We start from the raw sequence: 22,214 nt of genomic DNA, 5'->3' as shown, positions 1-22,214 counted from the left end.
TCGGCATTTCTGTTTGCCCAACTGGCTGTTTGAAAAGATGATTTTCACCGTTTCAAAGGTAAACCCACAGACACACATGTACACTCACACAGCTGATACATCACACCAGGGTTGCAGTACTTCACATTTCCACTTGGCCATCCTTTCCAAATTATGCCCTCATGTTTAACTGTTGTCTGTATTGTGTCATTAATGAAGTAGCTAATTCTGTTCGATATTCCCTCAGATATGTCTACAACAAATACAGAGATCAATGTTGTGTCAAGGGGCCAGTGATACTTCACTAGTTACTTTCTTTCTTTAGTATTGCCTCGTCAGGACTATATCACATAGTCAAAGCGTCAAAACTTCGACTATGTAAATATCGAACCCAAAAGTTCAAAAACTGAAAACTCCGAACACTCAGAACACCGATTTTTTTTCCCCAGGGAAAAAAATTGCTGTTTCGGTACAAAACGCTGAAACACATGAACACTACATAATGTGGAGGACTGTGTCTCCCACACCCCCCTACTTAAATATACCAACTCCGAGATCGCACCACAGTGGAGGAAATAGAAAGCCGTGGAAACGGCCCACCAAATTCTAGCCCTGGGAAAGAATTCGATGTTCCGCAGCTTCATTATTTTTAGGCTTTGAACTTCCCAGTTCAAAGTTTCGGCGTTCAGACATTTGTGCGTTCAGACTTATGATATACTCCCGCCTCCTCACCACAGTGCTCTTCGTCCCACCATTCAGCCAGATAGTTATTGAATTCCTCAGTCTTGGCCCTTCCTCCTGCCTTTCCAGTTTTCCTGTTTTGAACAAATCAAAGACCTTGCTATGTTCCATGTAGACCCAATTGTGCTTCACTCTCCATTTGTAATTCATTCATAAAACTGGAGCGGGTTTGACTGACAGCTCATTCTGGTCATGAATCCATGTTAGTTGCTGCCCTGTAGAAGCAGTGCTACACTTACTCTCAGGATTTTCTGTGAGATATTCATGATGTAGCTTTTAGAGTAAAACTCCTGTAGCTGCCTGCAATTTTCCAGCTCCTCATTTTTACAAGGGTGCCACACTTGCTGTCTTCCAGCTCTTAGGTGTAGCAGCATGAGGTATTTATCAGCTGAAGATCTCCTTCAGGAGGCTACTGACAAACTTCACAGATGTCTGGGAGGCAGCCCATCTTTTTCTTGTGCATTATCTACCCAGGCTGCCACTTCAATTTCCAGCTCCTCCCACCTTGTCTTCATGTATGTCTGTTATTCCCTGCATTCTGTCTTGCCCATTTTTTAGCATTACACCCTCCCCTTGACTCCACTTGTGATAAACGAAGCAAATATTCTTTCAATCCTTCTGTTTTTCCAGTTTTCTGTAATTTCCCTGCCATCTTTATTCAGCCAGGCCAGGTCTATCCCCTCACATTCTCCTTTGTATGTAAAACGCCTGTGTTTTCTTTTTATCTTCTTTTCTGATTTTATTTCTTTGTCCACATTTGCTGCCCTCGGCATATTTACTGCTATTCCGCTGTCATCCTCTTATTGTGCCTCTTCCACCTCCACACCCTTTTCTTTCTACCTCTTCTAGGCCTATCTTTTGCCCTAATTACTAGCTTCACAGAGCTGCATAGCCATCTTATCATCTTGCCTTTTTGACTGTTTCTCAAACTCTTTATATGAAGAGAATATATTGTAGGACCATCCTGTTTCTTTTTGCTCCCAGTGTCAAAAACAATAGTGTATCTGATATTTCTGTCATGCCTTCTTCATGGGATTGTTGCAGTTGAAAGCTTCTGACTGCTAATGGATAACAACATCCATCCTGAATCCTACTTGAAAGGAACATTTGAGAGGACTAAGTTCACTCTCTCCAAGAGGAACAGAGATAACGTCTCACTCCATTCTGCCAGATGACCCTTCTTTTGTGAAAAACCTCTGATTTATGAGGTCCTGTCTTGAATCTCTAGTAATTCTCATTCCTTCTGCCAGAAGAAGTAAAACAAGCACTTCTGGAAATGGGGCAGGGGTACTGAGTTATCCATCCTCTGGAAACAGTCCTTATTGCTATATGGGGAACAAATGAGATACTGGAATTTTTTTTCCAAAAAAGGGAATTCTTTATAACCCACCCCTTAGTGATCTTTGTAGTTGTCCAAGTATTGCAAAGCTAACTTCTGTGCTATTATCATGGCAAACGTAGAGCTCACAAGTACCAGGATTTGTCTCTTTTGCCACTGGACACTGAGCCAATTCTGTCACATTTTGTCTTATTACAGATAAATAGCTGTCTTATGTGGCCAGTTCCAGTAATTTTGTGTGGATCGAGCTTTAACCAAGTTCTCTAAACTACCCTGTTGTGTCTTCAAGAGCTCAGTAGAGAACTCCCAATTTAACCTCCTAAGACAAGCTTTATCAGTTCAGTCTTTACTTGCACTGGTAAAGTGACCAGGCAAGACACACTAGTGTACGTCTGTAGCAAATGGTGTCATTTAAAGTTTCTTCTTTTTTTGCAAACCTTCACAAAGCAATCCTGCTTGAGCACTTCAAAAGGCAGAGGTAATTTTTAGAACTACATAAAAGGAGTCAGGTGCTATCTGCCATGAGTAGAGTACACCCCATCCTCATCATCCTGTGCCTTCAAGAGATGACATTAGTGTCAAACAACTCTGCCCCATCCTGTGTGTACAGTCGTATCATTCAGAAGACTGCAGATATTTTCACACAGTTATCCCTATTAGTTAGGATGTCCATATTGGCTAACATCTGGGTTTTCCCTTGTTTGAAAAGTCACTATCCAGGATGAGTGAAACTTACAAATGGTAACAAAGGACCTAGCATTAGATCTACTTGGTCTGTCACATTCTAATCTGTTCGCTTGGTTAGTCTGTGAACTCAAAACTACTGACACAGTTCCATTCTCTCTAACTCATAGGCACAATATATCCTGTGCCAATTTTGAAACATGGAAGCAGGTTTTACATAGCTCCCCCTGGTGGATCAGAAGTTGGTGGATTTCATCTCATCTTGGACTCTGGCAACATCAGCAAATGCATCCACTATATTGGGCATTAGATGGTGATTTTTCATTCAGTAATGTCCTTTTTATCTCAAAGGGTTGGCTGTTGTTTTTGGACAAGTCTTGTGCCAGTTGGAATACCAGTTATAAAAATACCACAGGAGGTTTCTGCACTTTGCACTACTCAGTTATAACAAAGTACTGACCTTTGGTATATCTTCTACTCCAAGAGTCCTTACCTTCATGTTGCCTGTTATAGCAGGACAGTTGCAAGTGAAAGGTCTCTGTGCCTCTACATATCCAAAAGACTAGCTAATGATGATGAGACACAACCTGCCTGTGAACTGCCATGTTTGCATTATTCGGATGCAAGTGTTGGCCTGAAGAAGTCTGCTCTGCTTTCAGTGCAATGGATGTCCTTCATGGTGAAACTGGACTTCATGATATGACAGTCCTTTTTCATCAAAGGAAAAGCCCCCTGGCCTTCTGGGCAATAGAACACAGGTAAATGGATGTTAATATTCTACTGTATCTTCAAGACATCATAGCAGGTATTCGCTTCAAGACATACCTCCATATGACTGTGTTCTATCGAATGATGCATGACCATAGATGTAGAGTCATTGTACTCTCTCAATTCTATTTTCCACCACTCTGTAAAGCAGCAGGCATGCTCAATCAGAACTAGATCCATTGTAGATTCTTATGATGGTTACCTCAATGACAATTTCAATCATCCCTTATTTTGTTGGGAAAGTAGAAAAGATATGACCGGCTTCTACATTTCAATCTCCAATAGTTTAGAGTATTTCTCTCTGTCTTATAGACACAGGGCCCTGCTAGTGAAGATGGAGAATCAACTGAGTGATATCAGAGCAAGCGGGGGGATTCAGGCAACTGCTACTTTTTCTCTCTCAGGAAGTCTTATAGGTCTAGTACTAGACGATCAAATGGATTATTTTCCTTATTGTAGTTCATATCCCTGGAGAATTAAATATTATTACATATTCATCAATTCTCAGTTCAAGTTATCTATGAGAACTGTCCCTTGGACCGTTTAAGTCATATGATTTTCTAGGCACAGGTTTCCTCAGATACAAGTTTGTTTAGTATGTGTGAGCATGCTGTTGTCTTAAAGTTCTTCTCGATCCAGTAATGTAGGGGAGAGTGGACCTCAACAAAATATTCATATACTGAAAGGGAAATTTCCTGTATACCTTTTCTAAAATGATTTTTTATTTCTCAACTGCTTTAAACATTATGAGGGGAAAACCCACCAACATTATCATGGGCACACCACGGTAGCACAGAAGTGTGTAGGAGCAGGCACGTTATCTTCCACCTTCTCGCACAGGATTTGATCCAGGCAGTGGGCATTCAGGATAGCTGGAAGGATGCTGTATGCATCTTAGAATTTAGCTCCTGCATTATCTCCCCTTATCTGACTAGACTCCATAATAGATACACGTGACGGGAGGTAATTGAGAAACCATCCACTATGCGTGCAACCAAGTGGCAGCTTTTCTCCATCTCATTGAAGGAATATCAGTTCCTACTCCTCACAGCTATGAAGTTGCAGGCCTGTTTGACCCAGAATGGGCACCAGTTTTGAGCTTCATTTATTCCATGACGCATCATGCCCTTGTGGTGGGCAGAACTCTGGCTCAGCCCAGGTTGATGGACATTCCTGAAGGGGATCCTCTAATTCGGTCGTCCATGTGAAAAAAATTCTTCACGTTTCTGGCTTCCTCCTTTAATTTTATGATTGCAAGCTTACTGATTCAGCTTATGAGCCTATTAACTTGATACTCATGAAGTTAATTTCTTGGAAGATATTGCTCCTCGTGGTCGACAATTCCACACGGTAGATTTTTGAGCTCCAGCATTTCAACTGAAGCGAGACATATCTGTTGTTTTTCATAAGGAAAAGTAATTTCAAAACTCTTGTGCAGTTAGTCTACCCACCTTTATATGATGAGCCCTTTATACTACACTTCACAGAAATGTATTTATATGTATAATTAGATCTACTTTAAAACAGAGAATTACTATAATGTCGACTTGCATAACATGGAGATGAAAACCACAACATTTTACATTAACAAAGGTTCACATCATAATTTGCACCGTGTAAGTAAGCACTTGGCCAACAGTAAAAAAAAAAAAAAAAAGGAAGCAAATAAAACCCATCCAAGACCCCCTACCACCCCTAACTAAATATACCAACTCTGAGATCACACTACAGTGGAGTAAAGGGCAAAGTTCACCATGTTGGCCAACTGCCTCCTTTTGTGGTGAAAACTTAAAAAAATGTGAACGTTTGTTTATGTAAAGTTTTGTGGTTTTCGTCTAGATATTTTGCAATTTGACATTACAGTAATTCTGTATTTTAAAGTAGACCCATATAATTATATGTCTGTATTGGATATACATGCACAAACACACTATAAAACACACAGACATTTATATATGGAAGGTACATGATTTCAGGAAGATCGATCAGTTGTTTGTTTCTACTGATTTAGGTAAAAAAATAATGAAAGATGCCACACATACCTTCATAAAGTGAAATGCCAGTTTCATTACTTTAGTTATACTCTCACCACAGTTAAGACATTCTGCTTGGGGGATGGAAGGATAGCTACCTTCAGTTTCCATTTTAAGAATATGTACAATGCAGATTCTTGATAATTAGTGTATACCTCTATCAGTCATTATAGAGTGGGCCTACAGTCAAGGACCAGAGATTGCTTTGACAGATGTTTGCTGCAGGATTCTGCAATCTTTTCACACGTTTTTGGTCTGATGGTTTCTCTGGCTCCTGCCTACCACATGCTGTGAAAGATTGAGCATACTGTGTGCAGTTCTTTTCAAGTGTGTTCTCATTGCTGGGGAAAACTCAGACTCAGCAAGGTCACACCTGAGAGCACTCACCATTATCAGCTGAACTTTATAAACTTTAAAAGGATCCTGTGAGAGGATAACTTTACACCCACTTGAGATCTCCTATTCAGTCAGTGACTACTTAGTTTCAGATACGTACTGATAAGACTTAACTCTTTGAGTAATCCAAGTTTTTAATATTATATGATTTGTGTAGATTCTTTCGACTTACAGATATTTGCTCACCGGCATTACATAAGGTTCATAAACTGTGAAGGACAGGTCTGTTGTGCAACCTTCTAGACTATGCAGGGATTTTAAAATTCATTTGCTCTCTGTGCTGAACATAACTTGTTAAAAACATTTTAAATATTTTTGTGCATTAACTGCTAGAGATTCCACAGTAAGGAACAGTGGTTGTAATCTACACTTCAAAAGGCAGAACACTATTATCCACATGCAAACACATTTACTTGCCTTTTACTGTATGTTTCTTAACAATACATGCCATAAATGTAATCACTGTTAATTCTACTTTTGCTGCTCATTTTTCTGGACAGAGTGTTTTTTCCAGGAAGTTGCTTTGATACTTTGCTGTTTTATGGTAGGGTTGTCTAATTATCACATAAACCTGTTCACTAAGCTATTTGAAAGAGCATAACATTTCAATTAATGGATTTACATTATAGTGTGGTGATGAAGAAAGAAGATTAAAGCATTACTGGTATACATCCTGGCCAGACCAAAAGACACCAGACCATGCTCCCCCTTTACTACAGCTAGTACAGGAGGTAGAAGAGGCCAGACAACACGCAGAAGATAAAAGTGCACCAGTGATTGTCCACTGCAGGTATGTGTTAAAATAAATGTAACTTGATGAATGCAAAACCAGTTTCAAGTCCTAAGTAATGGAATCTGGCGTTCAGAACATCCTGTAGGATGTTGTTTATATGCATAGATATCAATAGAGAGAAGTGTTACCACTGACTGAGTAACTTCATATATAATAATAATTTATAATGAATCTCAGTGTAGTTCAGTTGCAGCCCATTTTAAAAAGATCCATCAGCATGATGTTGAAATATTGTCTTCTGCTATCCTTTATCAAGTTAGTAAGAATACAAGGGATGGCAACAAAATAAAAATATTTTAGAAAAGAAGTAGGTACAAATGATTATTAAATTTAATACCTTAAGACCAAGGAGTCTAAATATTAATTTTAAATGGAAGGCTTTGAATTCATTTAATTGTTCTATTGAATTATTGACTGTTTAATTGCTATTTATTAGTTCCTGAAGATTGTTTTATTGATGCTTTGAAATGTTATATAGGGTGTTGATTTTTTATTGTTAAACCCTTTGAAGTCTGTTATGACCAAGATGCTAGTTTTTTATTTCTTTCCCAAGATACTTACTAGTATTATTATTATTATTATTATTATTATTAGGTTATAGATAATTTGTCTGAAACCCAAATACTCAAACCCATTTCCTGAAAACTCATTTGATTGAAAAGCATCTCAACAAGAAATATGTTAATTTTTTTTTTTTTTTTTTTTTTTTGGGGGGGGGTGGGGGAGTATTGGTGTGTGTATATATATATATATATATATATATATATATATATATATATATATATAAAATTGAACAATAAAGTTAAAATAAAATCAAATGCTCTAAGCCAACATTGAATGCTACAGGAATCAAAATAATAAAAAAGTGTCATAAATGTGATTTTTATACAAAAGAAACATGTTGTGTTCTATCTGTCTTTAAATGTTGCTCATTACTGAATGTACAATACACTTGCAAAGTGGGCAAAAATGTGCACTGATCCATATTTTTTCTGAGTCTGTGTATTAATATTTTGTATAGCCCTCTGTATGTAAATACGGAACACAATGTGATGGAAGTTTTAATGTGAATTACTGTTAATAATATCTCATTGGCTAGACATAATCTGTTCATGCTGTCTAGTAATCTTGGAATATTGAAACACTCAATGGTTCCACTTGGTAATGCCAGAAGCAGTACCATCCATATCATGACTTCCTGTTGTTAATGTTTGTTGTGTAACACTGCATTCCCATTTCTCATACTGTCTTCATTATTAAGCATCTGTTGAAGTTAATCATGATTAACAAATTTATTTAATCAACAAGATGTCCATTGATTATTAATCCATGTTATGTGTTATTCTTTATCACTCACTTAAACTAGCCACACATTCTGTTGTACTTCACCCTTACTAGATGATTGATCATAAAATGTTTAATTTATTTACTGCTATCAGTTTTCAGTACCCTTAGACATTTACAGCAATCCAGAAAGTTAGTCTTATCAGTACATATCTGGACATCAGTTTCTAATGGAAAACTTGCTTCCTACAGTAAATTAGCAAACATGTCTATATACTATAAGATGTATGTCACAATGCAATGCCAAAAAGTCTTTACTGAGCCCATAACATCCAAAATAAACAGCTTAGAATATCATGTAAATGCTAAACACATCTTTGCATAGGATGGTAATATGGTAGTGCCTTTTTTTTCTCTACATAAAATTGCCTTGAAACAGAAATAGTGTTGTTCAAAATACATTCAGAGTCTTCACCAATTTTTTGAAGGCCAGTGGAAAATCTTAAAATTATTGCAACAACTGGACTAATTCTAATAGAATCATGCTGATGATTAGCAGTGCTATATAATAAATTAATCATCTGCAATGATAAGCATATTATTAAATTCTAAAGATAAATCACTGTGTTGTGTAAGAGCATTGGATGTGACCCATATGTAAGTTTTCATGCTTTTTATAAGTGGTTTCAGGATACAATCAAGCAACCATCATGCTGGCTAAGTAATAAAAGCTACAAGTGCTGGTACAGTGTGCATATGTAAGTGTACTGCACTCTGGGTAATTTGAGAATGCTCAGAAAGATAGGGTGTGCATAGGATTAATTTCTACATATCTGTATAGGTCTTCATTCTTAGCATTATTAAATATAGGCAGCCCTACTAGGTGCATGCAGAAAAGACGGCAGTGTGGAAATAGCATACCTAGAAAGTTCTAATAGTAGTAGGAGTAATAGGTCTCTTAAAAAATAATTTACAATCATAGTTAGATTTGTTACTGATGCATCTAACTCCATGTGAATTACAGGAGGAGTTCATTCTGAGTACATTGCGGTTGCTGCAAAGAGCACTTTTGGCTAACATCAAACACTGAAAGGGCACTCATTTAATGAACTTTAATCGTGCTTTAACTTAGGAATGGGGTCTATTCCTGTCATGGTACTAGAAATCAAAATGACTTGGAGAAATTAAACCAGGCGCAGTATAGATCATACTTCCTATTGTAAATGAACAAACATGCCAGCATTAAGATATGACATGTAAATGCTGTTTGTCCATACCAAGATATATATCAGGGTCCTCTAATAATGACCGAATAGATGTTAAATAACTGCCTTTGCTTAACAATAACACTGCTCAACAATATCAGCTGTTTTAATGACAAAATAATTTATTTTACATAAATGCTGAAGAGCTATCCTCTCAGATTTACTTATCAAATTTGTTAGCCTTTGTAAACATCAGAGCTCAAATCATAACTTCACATGTTTTTAAAAATGAATGTAAAGTAAGGTATAATGATGCATAAAACTAGATCTGAAATGTAATCCATTGTTGAAGAATACAGTAATATGCCATCTATAATAGCAAACACTATAGAAATGCAAATTCTTTACAAAATACTGTTGAACCAAAATTAATTTAGCAGCATTAGTTGTGTCAGCATAAAATTTAGCCTATAAGACAGCAAACTTAACTCGCGTGTTTCATAAAACTACAAAACAGTCATTTTTTTTTAATTTGGTGTATTGTCCTCTTCTGAAATATTTATTCCTCTAGCTTGCTTTGTATAATTTATGTGAATTCTCATGTGGTATTTTTTCTCTGGTTGTAGTCTGCCAGTTGGCGCAGAGGTTAAGACTGTGAGTTTTAATTCCTGTGGTACAGGGTTTGATTCTCTCAGCTCTCATTTGCTTACTGTGTGACCTTGAATAAGTCATTTAACCAGACACTGCTCCTGGGTCACCCCTGAAAAAGGACTTCTGTCTTGCAGGCCTATCTGTTTAACAAATAGATATTATTTGTTGTCTAATTGCACTCTGTGTTGTTCCTTTAAGCAATAACCCATGCCTGGGTGTGGGTAATGCTGGATTTACCCACGGTTGGTATGGTTTGGTCATGAGGGCGAAGCACGAGTGGCCAAAGAAGACAGACAATGGCTTCATCCTGATAGAGGACTTCTTCAGAACTGTCTCAGTAGACAACGGTTTTGTTGTGGTAAAAGACTTCTTCAGAGCTGCACTGATAGATTAGTACTTTCTTTATACTCTGTAACCCTATAGGCTGCTCAAAGGTGACCTGTATCTTGCTTTTCAATCCATGAAACACCCAGTCCCAATTCTCTGGTTTCTTCACAAAACAAAGGGCTCTACAAACACTCATAACTAGATCATAAATTTACACCAACAAATAAACAAGACTTAGTGGAGGGATAGTTTCCTAACGCAACACATTTTCAGTCTATAGAATAAGTTAACACTACAGGTCTATAAAAATACTTATTTGTCTGCCTTTAAGTGTAGCCATGATGGGTAGACCTAAATTTGAAATAGGGTTATCCTGTATGGCCCTGCTTGATTTACGAGGCGGGCACTGTTGAATGGTGGTGACACGAACTTTTAAGTGCATCTACGTAAAGATGTATATGTGCACAGATGGCAATAACTCACATCATCACATCTCTCCCTCCCCCATTTGAAGACTCAAGCTAGTTTTTCAAATGACCCTGGAAAAATGTTTTTGAGAGAAATGTTTAGAAGTTGTGGTCCCTGTGATCCCTTCTCTAGTATTGTTTCCTATCTTCCTGGCTTTCTGTACACTTATCTTACAGATATGGCATTATTGAAGGCTACAGAAGCTGAGATGAGACTTGTGGTCTTGTACTAAGACATCTCATCATAATGATTTAGGCTGTTAACAACCATACCAGATTAAAGGCTTTGCTGCAAAACTGAATGAGCACCAGACAATAGTCCTGTTTTCCTTCTAGGACACACTTTTTCCATTATGTTCTTTAATCTATGAATGGTCCACATTGCTAGCCGATTTGACTTAGGTGTCTAGAGCTTATCATTGTATGTGCTAATTCCCATTCTGCAATAATCTGAACACACTGCTTTTGTTCTGTTGTGCATTTTCTCAGAACCATAGTTAGGTCTTCAGAGGCCTTGTGTACATAATAAAACTGACATCCCTCAACTAAAATTTGAGAAGTTGAGCTAGAAATAATCGTATAGAAGTTGAAGAAAAACAATTCTTTGTATCTTCTCAAACCTGAAGACCAATAAAAACACTCATGTAGCATCTTCTGTCTACTAATGTAACAATGTAACAAGTGGTTTCCACAGTTAAACCTCCATACACTGAGCACATCTGCACTTCAGCCATGAGTACAAATACAGTATCAGTATTCATTTATGAAGTTTGTATTGTACTCCCCACCTATTTGCACCTGATGATCACACCTGTTGACAGCTCGTACCTGGGGCAGATGCAAACCCTTCAACATGTCCTAGTTATACCTCTGTATTGAGTCTATATTATAAGCTTGACCACTTAGCTTATTGAACGCCGAAGCGTCGACAGGTAAACAGCAAAAGCTTAAAATCACGAATGGCCACTTACACAAATTTTTTCACTGGGAAAGAATTTGCTTGGCCTTTATCAGGAATTTGCCCTTTCCCCAATGTAGAGCGATCTCAGAGTTGGTATATTTAGTTAGTGGGGTGTCGGGGGGAACAGCCCCCCACTTTGTTAGGGTTTGGAAGTTTATTTTAATTTCTGACGGCCAAGCAAATTCTTTCCCGATGAAAAAATTTGCATAATTGGCCGTTTGTGATTTTAAGCTTTCGCCGTTTAGCTGTCGACGTTTTGGCATTCAACAAGCTAAGCAGTCGAGTTTCTAATATAGATCGTCTGTATTGCTTATATCAGTGTTTTTGGGATCCCATGTCATATGAACATTCCTTTTAGCACTATAATGACAGCAATGGAAGATATATCTGCATGTTTGAAAACCTGTGGGCATTTTGAATATAAGTATAGAGAAATAAGCTATCGCCTTTCCTTGAAGTAGATGATGTCAGTGGCTACTTTAATCTTGGCATGACTAATCTGTATCATTTGTCTGGAATGACATGCCAGGCCATTTTTCTTATTCTTAGCACTTGGCTTTATCTAAATTGTTTTTGTGAATTCATTGCTAGGCACAATTAGTGTGCCAGACTTGTATAGAGGTGGTTTATTATGGTGTACCATATCACTGAACCTGGTGTATTGTTGGCTCAAGAGTGGCAGCTTCTGATTCTTGTCTGTCCACTGGCCAATCATTCAACACTGTTTTTTTAGTAGCTGCATCCCAGAGTTAATCTCAATATGTCTGAGGAATTCATACTGTTTTCCCTGTGATATGGAAGGCATATTGATCCTGATTTTACTTCTCCATTGGTTAGGAGATTATCTTTGATTTCCTTAAGGTAGGAATAGCTTAAGTTGTCAACCATACGCATCTGTTTGCTGTGCTGTGTATTATACTGTGACCTCAAATCTCTCAAGGGTTAGTAATCTGCACTGCATTTATAAAAGTTCCATGAGTAGTGTTTGGTCAAGACTTATGGTCAGATTCCATGAATATTGGTTTTCATGCCCAAAGAAGCTTCAGAGGTATCCTTAAACCAAGAAATTAATCTCTCTGTCTCTCTATCTCTGTGTTCTATGCCAAACATCAGAATAGGGGCAGAAGGAATCTTGCACTGGTTGGATGTGCACAAATGGCTCAGATTTTACTTGCATAGGACCACAGTACTTAAAAAATTTGATCAACTCTCTGCTGGCTTTGCCTCTAATGAACTAGGAGAACAGGTCAGCAAACAAACTATTTCAAAATTAATTTCTAATTATATTTTCTTTTTATGCAAGAATGGACCTGAAAACATTAGATCTCATTCTGCCCCAGCCACTGCTCCCTGGAGGCAGCTACCCGATTCTCAGTCCACATCTTCTCCAGACACTGCAATTTATCTTTTGTTTCTGGAGCCAGAGCAGGATTCACTTCTGCAGTCCCGCAGGGGTTCTTTTCTTCTCCTTGATTTTGACTATTTAGCCAGCCTTTCCTATAGAGCTGTGAATCCTCCAAAAAAGTTAGTACTGTAACAGTGAAACATGACATAGGACAGTTGTGTCAGCTTATCATAAATCTAGATGTCGGAGTGTCTTCACTGTTGCAATATCTTTTCCCTTCCTCCTTCCCCTGTCTTTCCAGAAGGGGATAAATCTCTGGTATTTGGGCCAGTGAAGGATGTCCCTGCAGGAAATCCCTAATAGTGAAGACACTCTACAATTTGCATTTATGATAACTTGACACAAATGTATTTTTCCATTCTATTATTTTGTTCCCACTTACCTATATTTTCATGGTTCTTTACTGTAATTTTCTGATACTGTGAGATACATATTTTGGGATTTAAATAATTATTTCTTTGTCATTTTCTGTCAGGTACCCATATGGAGATCCTGAGATTTATCTAAAGTATGCGATCCCTACAAAATGGAGAGTCTAAACTGCCATATAGAACTGAAAAGAGTAAATAATTTCGAATCCAGCATAATGCTCCACCAGTAAAAATTAACCCAAAGTTGAAAAATAATAATATTTTGGGATCATTAATGTTATACCCAAAGTTAGAATTAAACAATTTAATCTTCAAATAATCGCCAAGTCTTATTGTACCATATTACATTAGGAGGTACTGGCATGTTTTGTAAGAAAAAATACTAATAGGATACATTTTAGTCTTGGAAAAATGATTCTTGCAAAGGATAGTCTTAAGTTATACAAGGAATTGCTTGATGTTCTTCATATTGATCACTGCTGCAATAAGCTTAACTTCTACATGTTATATCCTGCCAATGATATAACCACTGGCCAGCTTCCAAAGCTTCAGGGCACCTTCCATGCACCCAAACTGTCATGCAGCTCAAGCTGAACTGACAAAAAGAAAATTTTGATGCAAAGACCTTTAGAGCTTTACTGCTGCTGAAGTATATGCCCCTTTGAGGTTTACGGGGATTGATGGTCAGCTTGTGCTTTTTATAGTTGGGCAGATAAGCTCCCTTTGGGAAAAAAAAACTTCCATTTTCTTATTTTTTTACTGATGTTTTATTACATTCCTCTTCAGTAAAGTTATTTTAAAGCTAAGAGTGTAGTGTTTTAACATATTGCCTTGAGACTGTAATGTACTTTTAAACAGAGCACTCATTGTTTCTGTCAGTTTAAAAGTAGTGTTATTTAACTGATAAACACAATTTCTCCACAGAAGGTAGTTTATTTTAAGGTTGCAGGGCTGTCATAGTATTTAAAAGGGCTTTTTAGTGTGTCTTTTTTTTCCCAAAAAAAGAAAGAAACTTTTGTGGACTGGTACTTTTACTGGCATTGTTGCTCGGTTTTTCCCTGGATAGTGGCACCATTTTTGGCTTGACCATGGAACAGACTGCCACTCCTTTGGTCTGTCCTCCTTCCAGCCACAAAGAGAAACAGTTAAGCAAACACTCTTTGCTGCCACAACAGACTAGTAATTTGCCTCAGCCACAGGTGGGTGACTCTGCTGTGGCCATTTGTTGTACCTCAGACCATTCGTCTTTTACCGTGGATCCCTCTAGTGTAGCACTTACAGCCACTATGGACAGGAGATTGGCCATGTGGGAGAGGGAACAGGGAAGGTTTCCCTGTTTTATTAGAATGCTGTTCCCCATCCCCAGGGAAGCAGCGGCTGCCACTAGTAACATGGCTGGCACCATTTTTCCTGCCAAAAAGAAACAGAAACTCAAGCATTTATCTATTCCTCCTCACATTTCTTTTTAAGTTTAATGGGACTGGCTCAGGTTTGAGTCAGGCTATTTATCCTTCTTGTAGAGTAGTCTCTGGTAAAAGAAAGAAGGATGCCTCCTTTCCTGAAGAGATTCAAGATTCTGAATCTGAACAGGAAAATGCAGAGAGAGATTCAGGGTTTTGTCCTCAAATTTCTGATACAGACTCAAAGGAGACCTCTCTTTCTGATTCTCCCTGTGAGAGGTTCTGTTTCTGTGAGAGTATTGCTAGAATGTTCCAGGGTTTTCAGTGAAAGAACATTGAGATTTCTCAGTCCCTGAAAAAATACTATGAGGTGTTATAGAATGATTTTCCAGAACCTACACCCATTCATCCTATCTTGTCTACTTTAGAGGATGTGTGTCTTACTGCCTGCAGTTTTCCTGATAGTCTTCCATCTGTCCCTGAAAATGCATATAGAATGTATAAATTTCCTCAGTCTTTTAAAGTTTTATATACTATTTCCAAACCTGACCCAGCAGCCATAGCCCTAGATTACTCCTCTGCTGCTAAGCACTTATTAATTTAAACTCAATGCTTTCTAATAAGGATGGTAACATTATTGATAGGTATGGGAAACCTTGTATACTTGTGCAACTTTGAATTTCAGAATTTTAAATTGGCAGGCTCATATGTTAAAATTTATTCTGAAATATTGTGAAAGTATGATGAATATTTTATCTACAGTTTCTTCTTGGGAAGACAAATCTGCTTTAAATAACTTAGTTTCTTCTATTGCACAGGTCACTACTCATTGTTTGCAGTGTGTGTATGACTTCATTGTTACTTCTTCCACAGCTGTGGTCTCTGGTATGATCTTACAGAGGCTTGATGGCTGCATTCTCAATACCTTCCAGATGATGGTAAAAATCAGATTTTAAATTCTCCCTTGGATAGAGATTTAGTGTTTCATGCCTCTATTGCAGAGGTGATCAAAAAGTTTGATGAAAGGGGAAGCTGATCCAGGGAATCTGTAAGATTTTTCAGCCCTCCTTTTCCAAATTGTCCAAGGGATTTTCTTTCTCCTCATCCAGTTTTGGCAAAAAACAGAATAAACAGTCTCAGCAGAATTCAGGTAAACAGACATTTAAGAAGTGCCAAAGAGCTTCCAAAAAGAAAAAAAAACAAGGACACTCCAAGTCTGAATGACTACTTGTGACCTTGTGACCCCTTACCACCTTGGCCCTCTTTCTCTTCCATAAAGTCGGAATCTCCATTTTTCTCTTTGGCAACAGATTGTCTCAGACAGACAGGTTCTGAAAATCATTCATCGGGGTTACAGATGGCAGTGGAAGGAAATACCTCCTTTCCAGGGGGTCATTCCTCATCCTCCAGACCAGACTGTTTTGTTCCCTCCTGTTATTCATCATATGCTGTCCTAAGGGGTGGCAGAATAAGTTCCTCCTTCCCAGATGGGGAAGGGGTTTTATTCAAGGATGTTCCTAGTCCCAAAGAAAGAAAATATTTGCAACCAGTTCTGGATCTTTCCTAAACCTGTTTGTGATAGTGCCCAAATACAAAATGATGTCACTTCACAACCTGTTGCCTCTTCTTTCTCTCTCTCAAGTATCCTTGTAACACTAGACTTACAAGATGCTTATCTTCACATTCCTATTGATCCAGAGTTCAGGAGTTTCTTAAGGTCTTGTGTGTCTGGATCATATTATCATTTCTCCACATTACCCTTTGGACTATCCACTGCCACCAAAAGTGTTCACAAAGGGTATATCTCCAGCTGTAGCTCATTGCAGGCTACAGTCTATCCATATTTTTCATATTTAGAGGACTTGTTTATCTTTGCAGAGACTTTTTCAAAATGTCAAAAATCTCCCTTTGGGTGAGTGATCTCTTGCCAAGCTGGGATTCCAAGTGAACATGCAAAAGTCTTTCTTGACTCCCTCACATAAGACTGTGTTCCTTGGATATAAACTAGACATCTCAGTTCAAAGAGCTTTCTTTCCCATGGGAAAAAATAGATCTTTATTTACATCTATTTCAAAGTTTTTCCACTCAGATTTCAGTCAATGACAGGGAATACTGCAGGATTTTGAGTCCCATGTCATCTATGATTCTCATGACACCCCTGGCAAGACTCCACATGAGAAAGATACAGTGGTTTCTGAAATCTCTTTGGTCCCAGCAAAAACACCCTTTATCTTCTCAGATCCCAGTGCTGGTGTTTGTCAGAGAAGTCACTTGAGGGAGACAACAAATATCCTTAAATCAAGGTCTCCCCTTCTCCATCCCTGTTCAAAAGCAGTCAGTCACCACAGATGTTTCAGACCTTGCTTGGGGAGCAGTTTCAGGAGACATAAAAGTGTAGGGGAGACACCAAGGACAGACACAAGCACATAACTATCAGGAGATGCTTGCCCTGATCAAGGCACTCAATTCTCTGAACCATCTTTGGCCACCATGACCTCTTCAAATGATTACAGACAATACAGAAGTGATGTGGTACATCAGCAAGCAAGGGAGAACCAGGTCATACCCCCTTTGCAGACTAGCGTTAGCTTGGGATATAGCTTCACAATACAGTCTCACTCTACAGGTGTTCTCCATTCCATCAGAGCAAAATTATGTGGCAGACAAACTGTAGAGGACAAAGGCAGACCATCACACATGGAAATTAGATCCAGGGAGGTCTTCTAAGATTGGCTCCATCTGTGAGGAGTTCCTCAAGCAGACCTCTTTGCCTCCTCTCTCAACAATCAACTGGCAAAATTCTGTTCCAGTACTCCATGCAAGAAGACCTGGAAGACAGATGACTTTTCTTTTCTTTGGACAGGAATGTTTGTGTATGCCTTTCCTAATATTAAGGGTATTCTGGAGATTCAAAAGGAATCCCCCAACATCATTGTATTTGACTCCTTTCTGGCCCAGGCAACCATGGTTCTTCCTTCTGGAAATGACCAGGGGCAATTACAATAGGTTTCCTCACAGAATGAATCTACTCACACAAGAACAGGGCTGTTTGATATACCCTGTCATCAGTCATCTTCAACTGACTGCCTATATGATACAGTCTTAATTCCTTGTAGGCAGCTGTTTTCTGAAGATGTGCAGAAAGTACTAAATGAGGCAAGTAAGCGTGCTACTAGAAAATCCTATATTATCAAATGGAAAAGATTTTCTAGGTGGTGCAAGCACCATAACCAGCACTCATTCAGGGGTAGTTGTTCTCTGGTTTTACAATATTTGTGTGAGTTACTATCCTATGGCCTTTTTTATTCCTCTAGCAAGGTTCATTTTTCAGCCATTTCAGTAAGTCTCCCCATGTATCCTCTTCTTTCAAGGCAGTCACATGTCAAAATGTTCTTCAAAGGGATCTTGCACAACAGGTCTCCAAGAAAATGGTGGCACCTCCTTGGATCTTAATTTTGTCTTAAAGAAGCTAGCACTTACTCCATTTAAACCAGCTAATCTGGCTGACTTGAGGTTCTTAACATGGAAAACAGTTTGATTGATTGCTCTGACCCATACCTCTCAACCTCTTAGTGCAAGAAATCAGGATACATTGTAAATATATGGAGGGACAAAGGCCCAAAAATAGGGACAAATTTAAAATATTTTATAACATGGACAAAAATGAATTGAATGCTTTGAATGATTTACAGAACAATAATAGCATAGTAATTAGGCCCGCTGATAACGGCAGAGCCATTGTAATTTTAGACACCCACTTTTAAATGAAAATGAAGAATATGTTGAGTGAAACAAACGCCTATCAATCTTTAAGTAACTATCACTTGAACAAGATTATTAGAGAAGTACACAGTGAATTATATGATCTTTTAATGACTAATATTATTGACAATGAATTTTATAGATATTTTCTACTGGAAACACCTACAGTTCCTACATTCCGAGGGTTGCCCAAAATTCACAAAGATTGTTTAGACCCCCCCTTGAGACCCATAGTATCAAGTAAAGGGTGGCTGACGGAAACTATATACATATACGTTGAAAAACAACTTAGACCAATAGTAGAACAAACACACTCAGTCATTAGAGACACTCAACAGTTTTTAGAAACTTTTTCCCACTATGCCATTATAGAAAGAAATATTTCTACATGCTATTTGGTAATTCTAGATGTAACATCTTTACTTACGGCAGTTCCTAATAATGTTGGCATGGAGTATGTAAGATTATTTTTGATAAATAAAGGGATGCTTTAGGGAACTTGTCATGAGAGTTATGATGTTAATGGAAGTTATTTTAAATAGAAATTTGTTCTCATGTGGCGAAAGCTACTATTTACAAACGGTGTGGCGATGGGTACTCCCTGCGCAAATTTGTACGCTAATCTAGTGATGGCATATTGGGAATACACATATGTTATAGATAATATACAATTTAAAGATCACATGAGATATTACAAACATTTTGTAGATGGTTTTCCTTGTATGGGAAGGCAATATTGATAAATTACAAGAATTTATAGAATAATAATGGTACGACAGACTTTTTGTCATTTACAGCACACTGGTCTTTGGATAAGACAGAATTTTTGGATGTTCTGGTATGTAAAAATGGGAATGATGTCCAGACTGAAATGTATAGGAAAAACTGCAGGAAAAATACTCTTTTACATCGCAACAGCATGCATCCCCCACATATATATCAGAATATTGTGAAGAGTCAAGCATTAAGGTTCTCTCGACTGACAAGTGAAGACTCTGTTTTTTTTATGACACGTTAACTACCTTAGGACATGAGTTTAGGGAGAGGGGTTATAAAACCAGTGAATGTAGTGAATATAGATGTGAAAAGACAAGGAAGGGTTAAACCCTTTTTCAATAGAAATAATAGCAGAGAGAAAGAAACAACGAATAATGCATCCTCGCACATTAATAGACTGACTATTCCCTCTACTAGTAATAATAATAAAATACGAGAAATAGTTTGGAAACATTGGAATATATTGACTGTGGATGAAAGAATCCTAGGAATAATAGGGGCTCAACCAAGATATTCCTATAAGAATACTAAGTCCTTGAAAAGACTGCTTTCTTATGATAAGAACAAGACATATAGGGTACAATAAGAAAGGAAAGGAACATTTGCATGTAGGAACTGTAATCAATGCTTATACATGGCAAATGGGAATGTCTTTAAACACCCAGATACAGGGAACTTATACACATTTCAACACTATGCTGACTGTAAATCACGTGATTTAATATATCTGGTGCAATGTCAGAAATGTACTTTGTATTACATAGGTAAGATGAATAGGACTTTATGTGAAAGGGTCAGAGAACATTTATATACTATTCATAATGAAGACGATCGAAATGCGTTAGCTAAGCATAGAATTAATAATGACCTGACCCAAAAGTTCCTTTTCTTAGCTATTGAATTGATTATTAAAAACATCAGATTAGGGAATATTAGGAACCACACAGAAAAAGAAGAAAATAAATGGATTCTGAAGCTACAAGCAGATAAAGGACATGGGCTTAATGAAAAGGTTTCTTTGAAACCCTTCCTGGCAGACACACCATTCACTCATTAAGTTCATAACTTATTTCCATATGATATATAGGGAGAATGGGTTAATTTGTACAAGTAAAAGTTTAACCCTCAGCTATTTGTATGCATTAATAATCATATTAAATATTAGTCATCATGTTACTTTTCCCTAGTTACACAGATAGTTTCATTAGTTTATAATTTATATATATCAGATATAGTTTTGCTTTTAGTAGCATATCTGAATTGTTATATTTACATATATTACATAGTATACAGTAGTTTATTTTTCATATCACTCAGTTTATATATATATATATATATATATATATATATATATATAATATGCAATTAATACTAGCTTTAGTATACTGATTCTGTAATGTCAGTGTGTACAGTCATATAGAAATGTTTATAGAAAGTCCATGTTCTTGTTTTTTAGTAAATGTTTTTTTAAACATTATTAAGGGGCATTAATATTATGTGTTTTTAAAATAAATAGTGTTTATATCATTGTTAATAAAGACAATGAATGGTTAGTTTTTAATTACTATACAAGTTTTAGATGTTTATATGCTATATGATTTTGGAAATAAAGTTATACTGCCATCTGGTGACACTTTGAATACATTGCCTTATTTTCATTATTATGAGTTAATGGTAACATTTCCTATATATTAGTTGTACCTATTTACATAATAGAGATGTTCTGAATCATTTGAATAGTCTATGAAGAATTCATGGATAGAGTATATATATATATTTTATATATCACTCCTGTATATATATTCAAGAAAGCTGCTAACAGAAATTGTTAGTAAGTTTTTACCTTCACAAAGTAATGAATGCAGTAAGCACTTGATTTTTAAATGAAAGCAGTAATGTGATTGGCTGAATAGCAACTCATTGCATTAACTTGATGTATTTAAATTGGATTCTTTAACTTAGACTCATTAAGTCTGAAGAAGCGTTCATAGTAACACGAAAGCGCTCACTACGTTTTTATTTGGATGCGCTATATGTGATTAAAGTCTCCTTCACTTTGTATGGTGTTGCCTCTTTAGTTTTATTTAGATTTTAAATATTGTTCTTATAAATTTAGAAAGTTGCTAGACTAACAGGATTGGTATTAGCATGCATTTGCTGAAGGATTTGAAGTTTGAAACTCAAATATATGTCATTATTTAGTGACTTCAATCCTCAGTGCTTTGCCAGAAAAACGCATATTTTATGCAGAATAGCCCAAAAGTATGAGCAAAAATCTAGACATTCTGCAAAATCTGGCAGTTGAGAGGTATGCTTTGACCTCTGGAAGAAGGGTATCTGAGTTGCAAGATCTTGTGGTGAGTCAACCCTACCTCATTTTCCACAAGGACAGGGTTTCCTTGTGAACTAATCCTACTTTTATGCCTAAAGCGCTATTCAAGTTTACTTTGTCAAGTTATCCATCTCCCCATTTTCTTTCCTGAACCTAAAAATGAGGGAGAAAGGATATTCCATAACCTAGATATCCACAGACAACTCGGGTACTATCTTGGCAGACCTAAATCTTTCATATCGTCGGTTCAATTGTTCTTTTCTTCTGAAGGTAAGAAGAAGGGACAACCAGTAATAAGACAGCCTATCTCCAAATGGTTGTCTAAGATTATTGCCTTTTGTTATACTCACCATAACAAATCTATTCAAGGCAGGGTCAAGGCCCACTCTACAGGGACCTTTGCTTCTTCTATGGCTTTTTTATGAGAGCTGGATTCCTGAAGTATTCTAGAAGCTCCTGCCTGGTTCTCTGTACATATTTTTGCAAAGCACTATAAGCTGGATTACTTCTGTAAGTTTGGATCAGGCTTTACTAGAACC

General features: G+C 37.2%; 1 protein-coding gene across 2 annotated transcripts in view; it reads left to right on the top strand.

The window, feature by feature from the left end:
* PTPN5 (protein tyrosine phosphatase non-receptor type 5) overlaps window positions 1–22,214 on the top strand; it is a 772,658-nt gene that overhangs the window by 706,410 nt on the left and 44,034 nt on the right. For both annotated transcript variants that reach the window (XM_044082854.1, XM_044082853.1), the window contains one exon: window positions 6,570–6,730. In XM_044082854.1, the coding sequence (XP_043938789.1) occupies window positions 6,570–6,730 (161 nt within the window). The remainder of the gene's footprint in view (window positions 1–6,569; window positions 6,731–22,214) is intronic.

This window comes from Protopterus annectens, chromosome 9.part0 (assembly GCF_019279795.1).
Source record: "Protopterus annectens isolate FY-2018-M chromosome 9.part0, PAN1.0, whole genome shotgun sequence".
NCBI classification, from domain to species: domain Eukaryota; kingdom Metazoa; phylum Chordata; order Ceratodontiformes; family Protopteridae; genus Protopterus; species Protopterus annectens.
This window is presented reverse-complemented; position numbering and strand designations above follow the sequence as displayed.